Genomic DNA, 19,563 nt, shown 5'->3' with positions numbered 1-19,563 from the left:
TGAGGTATTCAAGAGCTCACTGCTAGAACCTGGTCAGGGTTATTTCACTGCTTCATCCCATTGTGGAAGGCAGAAGAACATGAGTAAGAGTGAACACAGATGCATTCTGCTTTGTAATTTGTATTATAATTAACTATATCATAATTCACCAAGAGGATAAAACCCTTATAACTTATAAACCTCCAGAGAGATCCTAGATCTCAATTTGATTGCTTTGGGATTCAACATGCTTCATAGGGACACACTCAAACTAATATATATATATATATATATATATATATATATATATATATATATATTATATAATGCACATATACATGTATTATGTGCTCATTATATGTATCATACAGAGACATATTATATGGTGAAATCTATTACATAGTTGTGCTCACAGAGTCATTCTGGTTTTCTTTTCACTCAATGCTATCATAGACATGAATTCATGTGATCACCTAGTCCTTGAAATTATAATTTAAAATGGCTGCATCATAGTCCATTTAGATGGAGTACTGTAGTTTACACAGTTATTATTTTACTGTTGGACATTTAAGCAGTAGAAGTTCCTATCTATGAAAATCTATGTTACAATTAACGTTTTTATGCATCTATAAAAGCCACTGCTTTCAAAGGAAGACTTTAATTCTCTCATCATCTCCTTTCCAAACACTGCACAGCACCTGCATCTTTTGCACTGTCTATAATTGTATTTTGTCTATGAAGTTCTAGTATCTAGTTTTATTTTTAGCTACAGTGCCATGTGTCAAACCACATGCCTCTCTCTGTCATCTGTTTCACCTCCACTCACCTCCTCCAAGACTAAGACACCACAGTTGATCTTGGTCCTTATGTCTCCAGGATTCTCATGAGGCATATATGAAGCTTGTCCTTGGGGGTGCTCTTAATTTGCCATGGTTGTGTGCAAAATCAAGTGTGTGTATTTTCTACTGACATAATATAGGTCATATATCAGGTTCTCAAATGTTCCAGTGACCAAAAAGGAATCATTGACCAAGGCTCCCTTTAACATCGTCTGTCTTGCATTGTAATACTGGGGATTGAACCCAGGGCTTTGACATTCTAGGCAAATACTTATCTCTGAGCCACACCACAGCTCCATTAGGCATCCTTGTCTTGTTTCACATCTCTGCTTATTGTCTGACTCTAGCCCAACACTACCCCTCCAACACTCACATTGCCATCCTCCTTTCCTCTCTTGTCTTCCCTTTGTTGTTGATATTCTTGTGTTCACACCTGTGATGCTCTTTATCTTCTGTTTACACACTAACCCAGGATATCACCTTATTCTGATGAACCTGTTCTTTTGAAGATGACCTATGTCTGCTCATCACATCCCTCAGTCTTTGCTTATTCACTTTCCTTCTTTTCTTTAGCACTTGGGATTGTTGCCATGGTCTTGAAACTCCCCCTCTCCATCCCCCGGCCATTTGAGCTTCTGGACCTCCTGCTCCTTGGCTGTCTCTTCTCTTGCCCATGGAGGTCTTCTATGACTTCCTGTCATTGGGTCTCTTGTCTTTGTTTGTTCTTCTCTTTGTCCATCTCATCCAGATCGAGATGCATGCAATTGCACCTGTTTCTTGGGACTGAGACTTGCATTTGGAGGTGCTATACACTGGGATACTCAAACATACTTCCAACATCCCCGCAAGCAAACTCATCCTGTTCACAGCTCTCCTGCATTTCTCCACGAACAGCACTGCCATGTTTTGCCAGTCAGGCACCAAGTCCAAGTGGTCCTAGACTCATTTGCTTCCAAAACTCTTCTCCGTATCTGAGACCCAGGCTCATTGCCTTTCTCTCCACACAGCCCCTTCTCTTGCTGCCACACTAAGTCACTCTCTTGTCATCTTCCTTTGGATCTGCTGCATCTGCTTTCATCCTGTGCCTCATCTTCCACACTCCTCCTCTACCATCAGTTGCTTTTGATAAACAGTATTTGGTAAACACCTCCAGATCAACTCCTCCAAAACGCATGGCTATTGTTTCCTGTCCTGTTCTTGATTCATTTGAATATTCTGTTATGTACAAAATTACCTCAACACTCAAATCCCCTTAACATCTCACCCAAAGATACCTCTCATCATGCCCCTAAATACACTCTGCTATGCATACTAATACAAGTAAACTTCTAATATTTATCATTTGAATTCATGTACATAAATACTTAGTTCATGGGGGGGCAGTTCAAACTAAATCCCTAGGGCCATTATTTTTTTATGCACCTTGTTCTTTCAGCTAAAACTGATTTTTTCTTTCTTGAAAGTTTAGGGTTAAGTGAAAGTATTTCAAGCAGCCTTGTGCTGGGAGTGTTATTTAACTCTCTTAGCTCGAGACAGAAGTCCCATGGAAGACATGAAGGCTTCTCTCAGCCCTTGCATGTGATGCCAGATGCTCAGAGTCTCTCCAGAAAACAGCTTGCTCAAAAGAGATGACTGGGGGAGTTTAATAAAGGGACAGTCCACAAATGTATGGAAAAGGGTATATAAAACCAATCACAAAGGGTAGGAAGAACTGTTTCTAGAACTCAGCAAGAAGAGTATGAAAGACAGGGCATGTGGTAGGAACAGTGACCTTCTATGGATGAAAAAGGTCACTGTGTACCAGCCTGGAAAGCAGAAATCTAGAGAAACGAGTCTTCTGCATCACTTTTCCCCTTTGCTCTCTGACTGCTGCCCATCAATGGACAAACCCAAGCAACATCTAAAAGCAGGAGAAACTGGCTAGCACAGGTGCCTGGGATTCAGAGAGGGTGGGGAAGGAAGAGTATATCTGCAGGATGAAGTGGAGAACACCTAGAACTTCATGTCACTTTTGATCCCTGTATATCAATCTTCAGGACTCAAGTTTCTCATGCCTAAAGCTACTGGTCTTGCTAAGCACCCATGGCTGCATCATGAGCCAATGAGAATCTTTGCCTCCGGGTGATACAGAGGTATAATTCCTTTCCTCCCTTTTGTCTCTTTCCTGCTATCTCCACACCAGGGAGCGCCCCCTCCCCCAATCACTTCTCAAGTCTCTGCCACCCTTTTTCATGCAACAATGAAGTTACTGGGTAGAATATAAGCACTATTAGATGGAATTAAATTACATGCTACTTTTAATTAACTGTACTACAGCTTAAAATTTACATTTGATTATGCTATGTAAGCAGTAAGAACTTTATAATGAGAAAGCCAGCTTCATTTTTGAAGCAAATGCCATTAAAGTGATTGGTACATTTTCTTGGATGAGCATGCAGAAGGAAGGGATTTGTGGTGGAACCCTTAATAGCCCAGCCCCTTCTCAGCATTATCTTGCATTCTCCTCTCCTCATTTTTCACTCCTGATTGCTATTCCCACTCATGTCTCCCATAGATCTATCAGTTGGCATGGGAGAAGATGAGAAACTAGGACTTGGGGTGTCATTGATGACAAACACTGAGGTAGCCTGCACCCAGCTGGGGAAGGTTAATAAAGTGAGAAAGTCAAGAAAAATAGAGCAGGAAAGGCAACCTTCCAAAGTCAGGTAGCCACAGGCCTGTCCAAGAGTGTAGAGCATGGTAAGCCAACCAATGAAAGGTCACACATTCAGTATAACTGGGTAGCACATACTGGCTTTGATGGGGATGAAGAGAGATGCAAAGTTGAATGGAAAAGGAAATGGGTTAAAATCAGGAGGAATCAAGGAAGGAGGGTTAAAATGATAAAAATATGCTGTATGAAATTCTCAAAGAACTAATAAAGAGTCAGGATGTGGTCCAGGAAACCTGTGGGGTAGCTGATGTTCTTCAGCACAGCCCCAAGGGCAAAGCAAGCCTGTGAAGGTTGAATAAGGAGTTGTTCATGAGCCTAGAATCTACAGAATCTAAAACAAACTGAAATCAATAAAGCTTTCCCTTGGAAACCTATAAATAGTTTTCTGACATCAGTCTTTTGCCTAATATCTTGGGAAACTATTTCAGTGGTTCTCCTTGACAAATTTTCTTGCTTCGCTACTGCCCTGTAGATAGACCTGGATCAGCAATAAGCCCACCACACAGGTAGTGTTGGGGGTGTGTACCCACAGGACATGTTCTTGTTGCCTTCATTATATACTAGGAGGGCAGGTGGGCATGCAGGAGGGCAGGTAGGCATGCAGGAGGGCAGGTGGGCATGCAGAAGGGCATGTGGCTCCATCTCTGGAGAATCTTAGGCTTTATAGCAGTGACAAGCTCCATTACTGGGGCATTCAAAAGTAAATGAGCAATGCTCAGTTTAGGCAGTATAGGTTGACTTTTCTGACATTAAAACAGAAAGAAGTTGTTGTCTTAGTATTCTATGGCTGTGAAGAGACACCATGACCATGACAACTCTTATAATAGAAAATATTTAATTGGGGCTGGTTTACAGGTTCAGAAGTGTAGTCCATTACTGCCATGGTTAGAAGTATGGTGGCACGAAGGCAGACATGGTGCTGGAGAAGTAGCTAAGGGCTCTACATCTTGATCAGCAGGCAGCAGGAAAAGAGAGTAACACTGGGCCTGACTTGAGCTTCTGAAACTTCAACGCCCATCCCCATGGCATCCTTCTGCTGACAAGCCACACATACTTCTAACAAGAAGACATGTCCTAATTCTTTCAAATAGTGTTACTCCCTATGAGCCTATGGGGGCCATTTTCATTCAAACTATCATATGAGTCTTTTGCTAAAGAGACACTGGCCTATCAAATGGCCATCTGTCTCAATTTCCCTTTCTAGTCCTGTGATCACCACTACCCATGGTCCTGGTAATACACAGATTTTGTCAATTTTGTTGAACCCAAACACATACAAAATTTAAACTCATTTTCCATGTTTTCTCATGTGGCTGATTTCATCGAGAGAACTAAAGAGAGCTCAGTTCACAAGTACAGTCCTGTAAGAAGACAGGTAAGTACTGTACAAATTCCATCTCTTCAATGTTGTAACCCTTATTGCTTTTCTGTGTGTTCAGCACACCTATATTATTATCTGGGTGTTTTCTTTCTGAAAGTTACATCTGCCTATATCTCAGAACATTTTTGTATACTGAGTGAGTAAAGACAAGTTGTTCCAGGGCAGATGGATACAATTTTTGTGTGTGCATATGTATTCCATGACAATCATGTAGAAGTTGGAGGTCCACTTGTGTGAGTTGGTTTACTCTTTCCACAGTGAGTCCTGGGGATCAAACTCAAGTCATCAGTCTTGGTGTCAAGTTCCTTTATCCATTAGGTCATATCACAGACCCTTTATTGGTACTTAAAAAAGAATCAACCATCCCAACCAACACACATCAGTAGTGTCTAAATCCCACAAGACCATAGATTACATATAGGAGATGATCCTCAATTCACCTGCTGAGACTAAATGCCCACTGTATTTCATTCTGGTTTAACTTGGTCCTCTAGTCTTTGAGATTCCCTTTTCATTGCCTGAGAAAGCACTTGGATAGTTTTTCCTTGCTACTGATCAGTGGGTATGACATTGATGCCTGTGTTCCAGTTACATGAACACAACCAAGGCATCTGTCTTAGCTCAGTGGAAAAGAACAGCATGGCTCACTTCCTTTTCATCCTTCTGCCCAGCCATGTGGTCTGGCAATCCACAGCCTGCCTTGCACCTCATACCTCATGCAGTTACTTTAAAGAAGGGAAACACAAGGAGGGCTTTCCATCTGAGGTTGAGGAACAGGGATCATACTCACCAGGAGCAGGAACACGAACTCATTTTAAAAACAGGGGTCCATGCCATACTCTAACAATATTGCTAAAATGCTTGCCTAAGATTTTGAAAAACTCTTGTATCTGCATGTCCGCAAACCTAACACCATTCCCATGCCTCATTCCCCAAATTAGGACAAACACAAAAAACAACTTACTGTAAACTGGATTTGGCAGCCACCCATGATGTAGTCCAAGAAGGAATGCATCTTGTGGATCTGCATGGGAGAGGGCCTGGTTAGTAATAGCGTGATCTGCTTTCCCTGAATACTCAAGGCCTACACTTAAGGGATAGGTTGTTGTGGTGGTTTGAATAGGTATGAACGCCCTTCCCCCCACCCTCCATAGACTCAAGTATTTGAGTGGTTGGCCTATAGGGAGTGACACTGTTAGGAGGTGTGGCCTTCTTGGAGTAGGTGTGGCCAGGCTGGAAGAAGTGTGTCTCTGTGGGGGTGGGCTTTGAGGTTTCATGTGCTCAAGCTATGTCCAGTGTGGAACACAGTTCACTTCTTGTTGCCTGCAATCAAGATGTAGAACTCTCAGCTCCTTCTCCACTACCATGTTTTTCTGTACACCTCCACGAAGGAGTAAACCTCTGAAACTGTAAGCCAGCCACAAATAAATGTTTTCCTTTATAAAAGCTGTGCCATGGTGTCTCTTCATAGCAATAGAAACCCTAACTAAGACAGCTGCTAAGCCAAGGAAAAGGGCAGAACGAGGTCTGTGGTGGGTCTTCAGTGTCAGTACATCTGCAGATTCCCACCACCTGCCCTCTTTATTTGGGCTTATGCATTGCTTTAATTGACAATTGCCTTTGGGTTGAGACATGAACCATGTTTTCAAGACTCATTAGTATTTTAGAATAGGGAATGCCTCATACTTAGTCACTCTTCCCCACACAACTTGAGTATCTTCCTTGAGAACTGCCCTGTGCATAGAAGAGATTGAGCTATGACCTGTAGTTCCCTATCCTTTGGGGCAAGACTGTCCCTGGGAAGGGGAAGGTAGCATTGGGCTGTCATAGCTTTTAGGCCACTATTATGATAGTATTTCATTTTCTTTGTCCAGTGCTACATCAATTTTATGAATTTTGTCTTAGAGAAGGTTGTTCTGTTGTAAAATATCTTCTACTTTGATCACATGATTTGAACTCCTTCCCCAAGACAACTCTAGCAGTTTTCTCCTGGCGGAAAGGGAATTACACATACCTTACACTGGTTTAGAATCACCATGCCTGAGTTCTTGTAATTCTTCTTCTTGGCCTTGTACTTGGGGTTGATACATTCCCACTGTACCTACACCAAACAGGGTCAAACGTGAGTGCCTTCGCAAAGTCAAGACTGTCTATGAGTTCAAGCTTCTGGAGATGTGCACATGGAACTAGATAGCTGGAAAATGGTCTCTAGGTAGTAGCTCTGGCATCCAGGAAGTAAGGGAGAGTAATGACCGAGACAACAGACTGCCTGGTGCAAATCCCCTGTCTTCATGTCCCAGCTATGTGTCCCATGATGCTGCTTGACTCCTCCATGCCTTGGATTGCTTTTCTCTAAATCTGAGCTTATGATTCCTCAGTTCTCAGCCCTTCTCTTGGCTCTGATTCCAGAGGACACACCTTGAAGGACAGGATCAGAGCCTTGGGAAGGACTGAGAGCTGAGGAACTAACCAGTAGCTATTTAGAACAGCTTTCAGCTCTTCCAGACTACAGAAGATTTCACGAGGCAGAAGCAACTGAGAGCCAAACACCTCACATTCACTGGACGGTTCTCTTCATGACCCTGAAGGAGTTGGACCTTGAGGCTTGCACTCAGGACATGGAAGTTTACTCCTGACCATCAAAAAGAAGCAGCTTTGGAGGCAGATATGAGCAGGGTAGACTGATACTTCAGTGGCCCCCAACGGCCCCAGGGCCCATGCATTAATTATGTGGCTTGTTTTGGTCAATGGGACATTAAAAATGTTGTGAGAATAGAAGCTGGAAAAACACTAGTGTTCTGAAAATGCCTTTTCCTACTTTGAAGTTTTATTTTACCACCTTGTAAAAAAAAATTATGCCTTGCAGGATAAAACCACCACCACTGCCACCACCACCACTGCCACCACCACCACTGCCACCACCGCCACTGCCACCACCACCACCACCACCACCACCACCACCACCACCACCACCACCACTGCCACCACCACCACCACCACCACAAAAACAACAACAAAAAACACATGGAGAGCTTCAGCAGCCATCTATGCTGCATATGCACAAAAGCATGAGAGTTTCATGGCATCATAAGGGGCAGAGAGGTGCTATCCTGAGTGAACCAGGCAAAATAGCCAAACAAGAAAATGTGAAGTAATAATGCTGTTTTCGGGTAGGAAATCAGCACACAATTTGTTACTCAGCAGCAGATATCAGTAATGTCTCGCCACCCAGCAGGCCCTCCTATTGCGTGTTGCAAGACTCCCCCCTTGATCATCTCAAATTAAAGATGCTTACGAGATACTCAAGAATTAGTGAAGATTAGTTAAGAAATTGCCCTATTCTGTCAGCACCAGGCAGGGAAAGGGAGTGTGAACCATGGGGCTCCTCTTTTTCCCTCTGATGCAGTACACTGAGTCCTCAGGTTCAAGGCTCCCACCCTCCCATCTGTCAGCTCTCCCTATTTATTCACATCTTCACTCAATTTTAATCCTCTCTCATTGATAGCACCTAAAATACCTTTTCAAGTAAGCAACCCTCTATGGCAGTTCCTGTAAAACCTGATTCTCCAACTTTCTTCACAAACTGGGCCTCCCACCAAACTTCCCCACCTCAGGACCATTGCATCATCCTTTTCCTCCCACCCATTCTCCAGTCTCTCAACAAATCTTACAGTTCTTATTTCTAACATATCTTAAATCTCATACTCTTATTTTTATCCATTGCCATTTAGTCTCGGTCATTATTACATCTTGTTCCACTATGGTGGTGGCTTCCTAACAGACTGACCAGGCTCTTCCTCTTTTCTCTATAAATGCTTACACACAAGCCAAAGCATATTCTCTCTCTCTCTCTCTCTCTCTCTCTCTCTCTCTCTCTCTCTCTCTCTCTCTCTCTCTGCATGCATGCACACACATGCATGGGTGCATATATATGGGCAGGTCAGAGATCCTCCTTAGGTGTTGGTACTCAGGAGCTATCCACCTTGACTTTTGAGCTAAGATCATTCATTGACCTGGAGCTCTCTAGGTAGGATAGGCTGGCCAGCCAGTAAGCCTCAGCTACCCTCCTGTATTCCCCTCCCTAGTGCAGAGCATGCCATCATGCCTGGCTTCAAACATGAGCTCTGGGGATCAAACTCAGACCTTTATGTTTATACAGCAAGTACTCTACCAACTGAGCTACTGCCCCAGGACAGCTAACACAATCCTTTAACCAGTTCAAACCAGTTTGATCCTTTTCAACATCACTTAATGAAACTTGCTTCAATGATGGGGATATTCCATGGCCTCATCATCTAATATGACAGCTACCAGCTGCATGAGGCTATTAAGCACTAGGAATGTGGCTAATATTACTGACAGATGGATCTAAGAACACAGTCACACATGGTTGGTGGCCCCTGTACTACAGAGCAGTTTGAATGTGTCCTCATAACATTCAGAGGATGCAATTGGGGCCACCTCTTCCTGGCCTCTGCTATGTCTTTGACCCCTTTCCATGCAAGGTCACCTCATCCTCTCTCACCTGACATACTGGTCTCTTTCCAAGACCTCGAGCACACTAAGCTCTTTCCTGCCTCGGTACCTCAAAATGTTCTTCTCTTTGCCTGAATTGCTTTTCCCTTACTCAATGCCCAATGGCCTTCTTCTCATCCTTAAAGGGTATGAAGTCAAATGTTACCTTTTACCTTGTGACTCACTTTGTAACTAAACTATTTTCACCTTATTTATTGATTTGTTTATTTTGATGTGTGTGTGTGTGTGTGTGTGTGTGTGTGTGTGTGTGTGTAGGTATGCACACGTGAATGATCCATGCACATGTGTGGAGGTCAGAGGACAACATACAGGAATTGGTTCTCTCCTTCTACTTTTTGGCTCCCAGGCATCACGCGCAGGCCATTAGGCCTGGCAGCAAGTCCCTTTACCGCAGCAACCATCTTCTCAGTCTTGTCTTCCTTTTTTAAATAACATTTGTCACAAGCTGATTGTCTTGTAGGTTTCGTTTATTTGGTTCATGTTTAGACTCTCCTTTGGCTCCCCTCAGTTTGTTATCTTCAGGAGAGCAGAGGTAATGTTGGCATGGCTGGTCACTGCACACCTAGAGCCAGGCACAGCAGATGCTGTAAAATCACCGAAGAAGAGAATTATTCCCACCATATAGGTGTGTCAGCACAGGGGCTTGGGGCAGAACTAAGTTCTCCTGGTATCTCCCAGATACAGAAGAGTACAGTGGCGTGCATTTCATGGTCTCAGTGGGAATTACAGATTTATCTCTGTTTATCTGGAAGCATCTAGCCTTGGTGGTCTTCAATCATGATGGATGTTATAATCTTACTTTTAATGGCCTCTTGGGAACTCAAAGATGAAACGTTTCCCCTATTTATTGATTTGACTAGTTCTGTTTATAGAAGAGAGCAAGATACAACTTTATGAGACACTTCAGGATTGCAGCAGGTGGTGATGGTAAGCTGGCATTGACTTATTAGCTCGATGGGGCCTGGCTCTGTACATTGAATGCAGCAGCAGTTTCTCTAGCTGTGTTTCTTATTATCCAGGGAGTGACTGCCTATAATTTAGTGTTGACTTTAATTGTGGCCCTTGGGAAAGTAATGCTCCTTTTCCAAGATTGCATAGCTAAAGGAAATTAGACATTTATTCATTGAACCTCTCTTTTTCCCATAGAGAAACTTCTATTTTGGGGTGATATCTTGACAAGGTCACAGAATGGCTTTCATTAGGATTGTTCTAGAATCAAATCCCATAATCCTCCCTTTCCATCAGACTCAATCATATATGGAAAATTTGCCTCTAGCATTTCCATCTTTAGTTAAAGGTGCATCCTGAGAGTGTCTGGGGTAACACCACCTACCTGTTTCCCTTCCATGGCTCCTCTCATCTCTTTGAAGGTGGAGGTGAATTCTCCAATAAAGTCATGCTTGCCATTCGAGTCCCAGTCCCACACTATGCACTGCAAGAAAAAAGGATGATTGTTTTCTCCCAAGATTTTTTTTTATCGCAGCAGCTACAGGCAGAGTGAACTTTATGAGGAGGAGTATGTGAAAGATGTTTGGTCTATAACAAAAACTTGATGTAATATCCCTTTGGTTTCTATAGCTTTTCACTTGGCTTTGTGAGCCACAACCTCCAAACAGCCCTGTGCCACATCAGGCACTGCCATAACTTACCATGTTTTCAGAAGAAGCAAATAAGACCCAGAGGAGAAAGGCTAGGAGGCCCATCTATTGAATGGCAGCCCGAGTCTTGAAGGTAGTTGTCCGTCCTGCCTCTAATTCCAATGCCTTTTCTCCCCTGGTCTGATTTTTAATTTTTTTTAAAACCATCACAGATACTCTCTGGTTTATAGCTGGAGCAGATATCTGAGTTCTCAAATTTATAGCTTTCAGAACAGTAGCCTGTTAGTGATGTTGATGAAATAATATTATTCATATTTTTTCTATTTTCTTGATGATAAAAGTAAATGCCAACAAAAGCAAATGAAAAGGTTAATAAGTGAAAGCTTTCACGATACCTTCAAGAGAAATGAATGGATGACAGTGACCAATAAACCACCCTGGTAAATATCACACATCCATCACCCAGCTGTGGCTGTTCATATCTAACAAGAGAGATCCATTTACCACTGTTATGGTTAGATTCTGGGTGTCCCAATAATACTTCCTATAGTGACTAGATTAATCAACAAGCTCTCTGAATGGTTGCATAACTAGTTAAAGAGGAAGGTCCTAATTGTTTTCTAGAGTGAAAGTTAGACTATGGTCTTTAGAAACAATGGCATATTTACATTTTAAGCCAATGAGGCATCACAAAAACCTTAAATTAGGTCAAGAGGGCAAGAATGACTTTTACTCAGAGATGCCTTATAAAACACCAGCGTCCACAATCTATCCCCACCTTTCCCCAGACTTGAGATTCCTACTGTCTAGTTCTCCAAGAAACCAAACTGAAGACCTCTTCCTGGATCATGTGGGATGCCTCACACATATGCAAAAGTACTCCCCAACCCCAGATTCATTCTCACACATTTATTTTGTTACAATAAATTGCACTTTTAGTTGCTACAAACTGAAAACGGGCATCATCCCCAATATTCTTATTTATCCTCACATGTCCCACACCAGTTCTCTCCATGATCTCTGCTACACATTGCTTGACTCTGTTCCTTCTCTTCTCTTCTCTACTTCTTCTTAACCTGCTACTACAATAGCCACCTAGGTGCACTCCTGCCCCCACCTCTATTTCTCTATCCTCAAGATCTATTAATTATGCCAATTACCTGATTTGAATAAAAATGAGTATCAGCCAATAGGTCTTCCAAGATCTTCCATGATCTTATTGCCATCAGTATTTCCAAATTTATCTCTTATAATCCATGCTTACAATATTCTAAAAACAATTTTTAAAATAATAAAAAGTGAGGTGGGTGAGAATTTGTAAGACACTTGTTTTGCTAAGACTTTAACTTTTCTGTTTGAGGTATCTCGAAAAAACTAATTTCTCAGCTTCTCTCTCTCTAAGCATGGAGGATTTGTCAGATAATCTTTTTGCTTAGAAAACATTAATAATATTTTCTATGAAGAAAGACTGCATCAGCACAGATCAGAATGGAAGAAGTGAGGACAAAGGGAATTAAATTACTTTGCTGAAACAGTAAGGACAACCTTAATTTTTCTTTGATAACTCGAGACCCAGTTGATAATAATCGAGCAGTTTCTACCAGAAGGCTGAAGATGGGCTGCTGTGCATTGGATCTTGAATGTATTCAGAGACCCATGCATTGAAGACCCATGTTTGATCTCCATCCTGTGTCACTATCAGAACATGGTGGAAGTTTCAGGAGACTGAGCAGAGAAGAAAGTTTGGTGATTGGGGTGTGTCCTGGAAGTAGATATTAGGACCCATATTAGTTATTGCTTTGTTTGTTTGTTTCTCTGATAAAATACCACAACACAAAGTAACTTATTTTGGCTTACAGTTCCAGAGGGAGATTCTATAACGATGCAGAGACATGACAGCAGATGGGCATGGCTCTTGGAGCAGGAAGCTGAGAGGTCACATATTTATTCACACACAAGAAACAGAGAGCAAACTGAAACAGGTACAAGGCTCTACACTATTAAAGCTGTTCCCCGACAAGACTCCACTTTCTAAAAGTTCCACAACCTCCCCAAACAGTGTCACCAACCAGGGACCAAGTATTCAAATATGTGAGCCTATGGGAAACATTTTTCATTCAAACAAACACAAGACTCCAGGTCTTCTTCTTCTTTTTGTTTCACAGCCCCCTTGAGATGAGCAGATCCCCTTGGTCATATGCTTTCACCATGATATTCTGCTTTGACTTGGGCCCAAAAGCCATGGGCTTACTGACCATGTACTGCAGCTCCCAGAACTGCAAGCTAACAGAGATCTTTCCTCTTATTGAGTTGTTCATATGAGGGATTTTTGTCATAGTGGCAGAATATTGACTAATATACAGAGTCAGCAAATGAGGAGCGAGAAGCTCAAACAAACAACAGAAACCACACAATACTTTGGAGACAATGATGTCTGATTCAGTTCCCTAGCACTGCCACCACATCCTGTCTCCTGTAAACCCTGGGACTTCTGTCAGAGTTCTGCCTGCCCCAGCATTGTGTTGATGGTTAAATACAATGTAGAGTAAAGAGCGAGCATCATAGTCATGTTCTAGGGACATACAAGAAAGCAGAATGAGGTAGAAGGGGACATACCAGAAAGCAGTGACTGGGAACTGAGTGGAAATCAGGAGTGTGGAGCTGGGGCTGGCAGGTGAGTCCGAGGAGCAGAGCACCACAGAAGTACTCTAGAGGTCACTGGCTTGTGTAGTGATATGGACTCTAGTTCTTGAGTGTATCATTGTGTGCTTGTGTGTGTACATACACATTTCTGTATATGTTGCAATAGATAAGATTGTGCGTGTATATGCATGTGTGTAGGCCAGAGATCAACATTGGCGTCTTCCAACAACTTCCAACCTTAATTGAAGGAGACTCTCTCACTGAACTCAGGGCTTGTCAATTTGGCTATACTGGCTGTCCAGCAATCCCCAGGGATCCTGCTGTCTCCCCAATACTGGGGTTATAAATATACATTGCCATACTTGGCTTTATATATGTGGGTGCTAGAATCAAACTTGGGTCCTTGTGCTTACATGGCAAATACTTTATTAATGCAGCCATTTCCCCAAACCCTCAATTTCTTTTACTTAGAGTTTATTATTGAAACATATTATACACATGTAAGATATTATAATAAAGCCCATAATCACTCATAATAAAATAAAAACAATTAGAGATCACCTAAATCTTATACATGACTATTATAAACAGTTAAGTATGTGACTGTTCTTTGAGAAGCCCACACCCATGCTCTGTGTGCTTTATTCTTTCTTTGAGTGCCTTTCTTCTCTATTTTTAAATAAATCCCAATACTGCTTCAAAACAAAACAAAAAAACATCACAACAACAAAAAACAGAACCCCACAATGAGGGGGGGAAATTCTGCTAAAAAAATCATGTCTTGACGTCTACTCTAATGTTCTGCTTTTTCGGTTTCCTCAATTGGCAAATGTTAAAAGTAAATTACTACCATAGGGAGGAAGCCTTGAAAATTCCCTTACTTAAAAAAAAGATGACCCTCTCTCATTTCTGAAGTTTGCCTCTGGTGCTGTGAATCTACTTGTTTCCCCTCCCAATCACAGAGTAAAGCTCCATTTCTCTGTCCCCTCGGGTTTGGGAGTGGCCATAGGACCCGCACTAGGGGATGACGTGCGAGGGAAAGTTCTGAGCAATTTTGGAAGGAAGCACGAAGGACCAGAGTGTGTTTTCATGGTTCATCTCTGTCTGTGCCTTGGTGATCGACGCCATGGTAAGCTGTTGTGTTGACCTGAGGCCCTCACTGAGGGTTTCTCGGTGCAGCTCCCTGATGATGCATGGTAGACATATATGCACACAGGAAACAGATCTCTGCTGCTCTTGGCCTCTGAGACTTAGTTCACAGTCTGCTGAGAGCCACTCAGAGAATGGCCATAGGAAAAGGACTCATAACTGATTATGACTCCAAAAGCAGTAAAAACAGACATTTGAAAAGAAAGAAGCAAACAAATCCTTACTAATAATTAACTTGGCTCAAAACCCAAACTATGCATTTACAAAGTGTCTGTTTCATTGCTAGGGATGTCCGAGCGTATTTGGGGGTGGGTGGGTTCATATACAGGATCCGGAGGGGGAAGGCCTAAATGAGGGAAGCAATGAGTGACTTAGGGGATGTCTTTGAGCTGTCATCTAACTTGGGCAAGGCAAGGTTATTTCTAGTTGCAGGGTACAAAATGAAGCCAAAGAAAGGCTTTGCTCATTTTGGTTGAAATGCTGTGTGCTGAACAGTTTGTGTCATACAATTGGTCTGTAGTCATTTTCTTGACTAATGATTGATGTGGGAAGGACTAGCTCACTATAAATTGTAACATTGCTGGGCACATGACCATGGAATGTATAGATAGCCAGGCTGTGAGCCAGGGGGAACAAGCCAGGAAGCATCATTCTCCCATAGCCTCTGCTTTACTACATGCATACCAGAGTTCTTACTTAGTTTCCTTCCTGAATGACTGTGATCAAGACATGTAAGCCAAATAAACCCTTTTCCCACCAAGTTGCTTTTGGTCATGGTATTTATCACAGCAAACTAGGACACTAAGCAATGCAATGTAGCTTTGGGAAGACTTATGAGAATACCTTTTTAATTCCTCCAGCGGACAGTGGGGAAAAGCTCAATGATTCAGTCATTCCCCCAAAGAGCTTAATATAAGGATTGGGATCATCACACTGCAATACCATGGATTGATCTGTTATAATGATCTTGATGAGATCTCTCTACTCCCTCCCTCCTCCTCCTTTTGTCTGTCTGTCTTTGCCAGTCTCGCCTTAGTGACAATCACTTATTACATGGAATGAGAACCAAAAGAAAGCTTACCTGGCCTATGCAAAAAAGAAGAGAACCTCCTGGGACTTCTGTTCAAGGCTTATAACAACTGCGTCCCACCTAATGCCTGAATCTGGCACTCAGAGACTTACTCTTGAAGTGGCTGTCCCTTCTTATAACTGGACTGACCCTAACAGGGTCAGTTTATTTTCTTGTTTGTTTTTTTCCTCAGGGGCCAGTTTGCTAAGACCCCTGCCCCATATTACTCCACCATCCTATGTTGACTGACTGACTTCAATCAGACCCTCAGGACATATATCCAATCTGGTAGCCAATCAGGGTCCTACCCAGCCACAAGCAGAAACTATTCTTTCTATTTTCAGTTAAAACAGATCCCTGACACTGCAAACAGACCCTTAACCACATCTGGAATTCACCTAATCCTGCTCAAAAAGAGCCTATGAGCTTTTCTCGTGGGTCACCATTTTGCCACTTTGTCAGATGGTTTGACCCCAGCATGCTGGAATTTTTTATTAATAAATCTTGTTGATTGCATACATGACTGGTGGTCTTTTATGGGACTTCTTATGGACCCTAACACTCTCTGCCTTTGGGAGGATCTCATTAACAGGCAAAGAAGACAGATGCAAATAAGAGAAAAGAAATGTAGGGAACCTTTTAAGCATTGCCCTGCACAGGCAAAGAGAACTGGAGTCCCCTTCTTTAGTGGAAGTGGTATAACCATATTACTTTGATTTCCAGTCATGCTTGGGTTAGTTGTCTCTCCTTCACATGCTAATCATAGCATCCCAGATGTCTGTAAAGTGCTCTCTATATGGTGAAGAAAGTGAGGACCACTGAACCCTCCTAGGGAGGATGAGTGGAGCTTGAAAATTTCCTGTCAGGGTCTCCAGGAGCAGGCACACAACCTTTGATGTGGCCGTGTGTGTGTGTGTGTGTGTGTGTGTGTGTGTGTGTGTGTGTGTGTTTTGTTTTGTTTTCCAAGCCAGGGTTTCACTGTGTATCTCTGGTTATCCTGGAACTAGTTCTGTAGACCAGGCTGGCCTCTAACTCACAAAGCCTGCCTCTGCTACCCAGGTGCTGTTGGGATTAAAGGCATGCTTAGCTTCGTCCTGCTTTTTAAGGTATCAAGTTTCTCTAAATGTAGCTGTTATAAAATTTTGTTGTGAAAATTCTCAGAAGGTGTCCCAAAGGAAGGAAGACACAGAGGCAGATAGATTTAAAAAAATCCTGTTGTTGATTACTTCTTGCCACAGAGCTCTGATGTGGCTGAGAAGGAAATGCATCTTGGTGAAAGCAAACAAATTAAACCTCCTCAGAAAAATGGAGACATAGGTGAGATGCCTTGGTGTTACTCAATGAGGAAGCCTTGACACTTCTGGGAGAGCTCAGCCTTGCAAAGCTTCTGCAAGCTAGAAAGTTCTCACAGCTCCCAGAGGAGCTGAGGCTAGAATCAGAAAAACATGTAAGCTTGGCAGATGGTCTGATCAATATTCTTCTTACAGACAAGGGAATTGATTGCATTAGTTCCTTTTCCTATTGCTGTGATAAAGTACTCTGAGAAAAGCAACTTAAGGGAGAAAAGGTTTCTTATGGCTCATAGTTCAAGGGCATAGTCCATCATGGTGAGGAAGTTCTGGGGGAGGTACTTGAAGTAGCTAGTCGCATCACATCCATGGTCAGGACATTGAGAACAGAGGATGCATGCTGCTTGGGTCCTTTTCTTTACCTGTACAGACCAGGACCCCAGCCAAGAACTGTAGAAGTGAGCCTTCCCATCTGAGTTAACACAATCATGATAACACCCCACAGGCATGCTCAGAAGCCTATCTCTCAAGTGAGCCTAGATTTTAATGTCAAGTTGACAAATCTAACAATCACAATGGTCTAGACATGGCTTCTACAAATCTGTTCAGTGCAGTGGGGATCAAAACCCAGTCCTTCTAGAATCTCACTGATTTCATCAATACTACATGAATACCAAAGTTTTCATGATTAAAAAAGTATAGAATTGTTTTCAGAGCTTATATCCCAATGTTGAAGAATGAAGCTGGATTCTTATCTCATGCAAGAACAGAAAACAACTTTTGGATCATTGACTTAAACATGAGACCAAAACCATGCACTCCAAGAAGAAAACAGAGAAAATGTTTCAGGACACTTATCTCAGCAATGACTTCATGGATATTATGCCAAGAATACAGCAATAGAAGCAAAAGGAGACAGGCAAATACAGCATACTAAAGACCTGTACAGCAAAGGGACTAATAAATAGAATAGGGGGAAATATTTACCAACCACGTATCTCATAAATGGCTCATTTCATAAGAGAGGAACTCATTAACAACAATAGGAAAATAAATAAAAGCCACAACAAATCAGAAAACAATTGTAGCATCACGTCTCTGGGATTTAGCCTTTTCATGGAAAGCAAATGCTTTTGCCCCTCTGCCTGGATTGTTCATATAGAATTGTTGAGAACATCAGAATGAGACAAGACTTGTGGCAGCAGTAGAATGACTATAAATGACCCCACAAAAGAAGTTATTAGCCAGGTCAGTAAGATGTCTCTGAGCTAAGAGAAGAAGCGATGAACACATTCTGTGGTGTTGGTTCAAGTGATTTTCCTTTCATGATTTTAATTTCTTTATTTTTAAAATTAGAAATTCAGAGTGAAATTATTTGCAAATTATGACTGAGCATAGGATACTAAAAATTTTATGATCAACTTGAGGCAAGGCATAGTTCCCTTATAATAAATCAAATAATACAGATTGCTTGGGGCACTCATTTGAATAGTGCAGCTTCTAGAAATCTCTATCACACATGAACAAGGTATGTGAAGTACCTTGTCCTCTGTCCTGTGTTACCATCAATGTGTTGGCAGCATCTCTGTGGCTCTCATTATGCCTGGTAGACCTAAACAATTTGCTAAAGCCTTGCAGAAGTTGGCCAGGCAAATTATTTATGTAGCTCACCAAAGGCTTTGTGGTGAGGGCTGATTCCCCAGACTCTCACCCTCCTTTCTCTTTTATCCTCTCTCTGTTCCTTAATTCCTTGCAGTTTTATGCACCTTTAGTTCTGGTGAATTCAAAGCTGTGCAGAGTTTACCTGACTGACCCATCAGTTGTGAGATATCAGAAGGGCAAGGAGAGAAAAACTATCCCAATTCTGCCCATAAGGTGTCTGAGCCCAGAGATCCAAAGTGAAGATAGAAGAAGAAAGATACTGAGCTGTGTTCACCACCTGCCAGATCTGCTGCTGGGGCCTTTTCTAAGGGGTTTATATTGGTTAAATTATTTTTATTCCAATGAATTTGTTTTATCTTCAGTTTGGGAAGTTTAGGTTAAAAAAATCACCTGGGGCAAAATGGTGAAGATGGGAATTTTGCCACACTGACTAGGCTCCAGGAACATTTGAATAGGCCAAGTATTAGCCGAGCTTATAAAGTACATAAGCCTAAGAACTATTTAGAATTCAAAGAATCCCTCGCAAGTGAGTCATCTGGTCAACCTCTCAAGCAGCAAGGACTCAAAGCTATTTTCCTATTCTGCTATTATGACAAGTCATCTAGTCACTCTGTCACCCTGTGCTCTTCAGGCCCCACTGTTATAACCAATTACTTCATTTGTTTCCAGATAATCTCCATTATCCATGATGAATAATGATCTATA

The 19,563-nt window shown here is 42.1% G+C and overlaps 1 protein-coding gene across 2 annotated transcripts in view; it reads right to left on the bottom strand.

Annotated features, from left to right (window-relative positions):
• The window catches only part of Cpne4 (copine 4), a 488,025-nt gene that overhangs the window by 40,490 nt on the left and 427,972 nt on the right, over positions 1 to 19,563 (bottom strand). For both annotated transcript variants that reach the window (XM_006983614.4, XM_076576951.1), the window contains 3 exons: positions 10,782 to 10,880; positions 6,927 to 7,013; positions 5,877 to 5,936 (listed from right to left, as the gene is read on the bottom strand). In XM_006983614.4, coding sequence (XP_006983676.1) covers positions 5,877 to 5,936; positions 6,927 to 7,013; positions 10,782 to 10,880 — 246 coding nt within the window. The remainder of the gene's footprint in view (positions 1 to 5,876; positions 5,937 to 6,926; positions 7,014 to 10,781; positions 10,881 to 19,563) is intronic.

Source organism: Peromyscus maniculatus, chromosome 7, assembly GCF_049852395.1.
Source record: "Peromyscus maniculatus bairdii isolate BWxNUB_F1_BW_parent chromosome 7, HU_Pman_BW_mat_3.1, whole genome shotgun sequence".
Classification (NCBI taxonomy): Eukaryota; Metazoa; Chordata; class Mammalia; order Rodentia; family Cricetidae; genus Peromyscus; species Peromyscus maniculatus.
The sequence above is the reverse complement of the archived record's forward strand: the minus strand, read 5'-3'. Positions and strand labels throughout refer to the sequence as shown.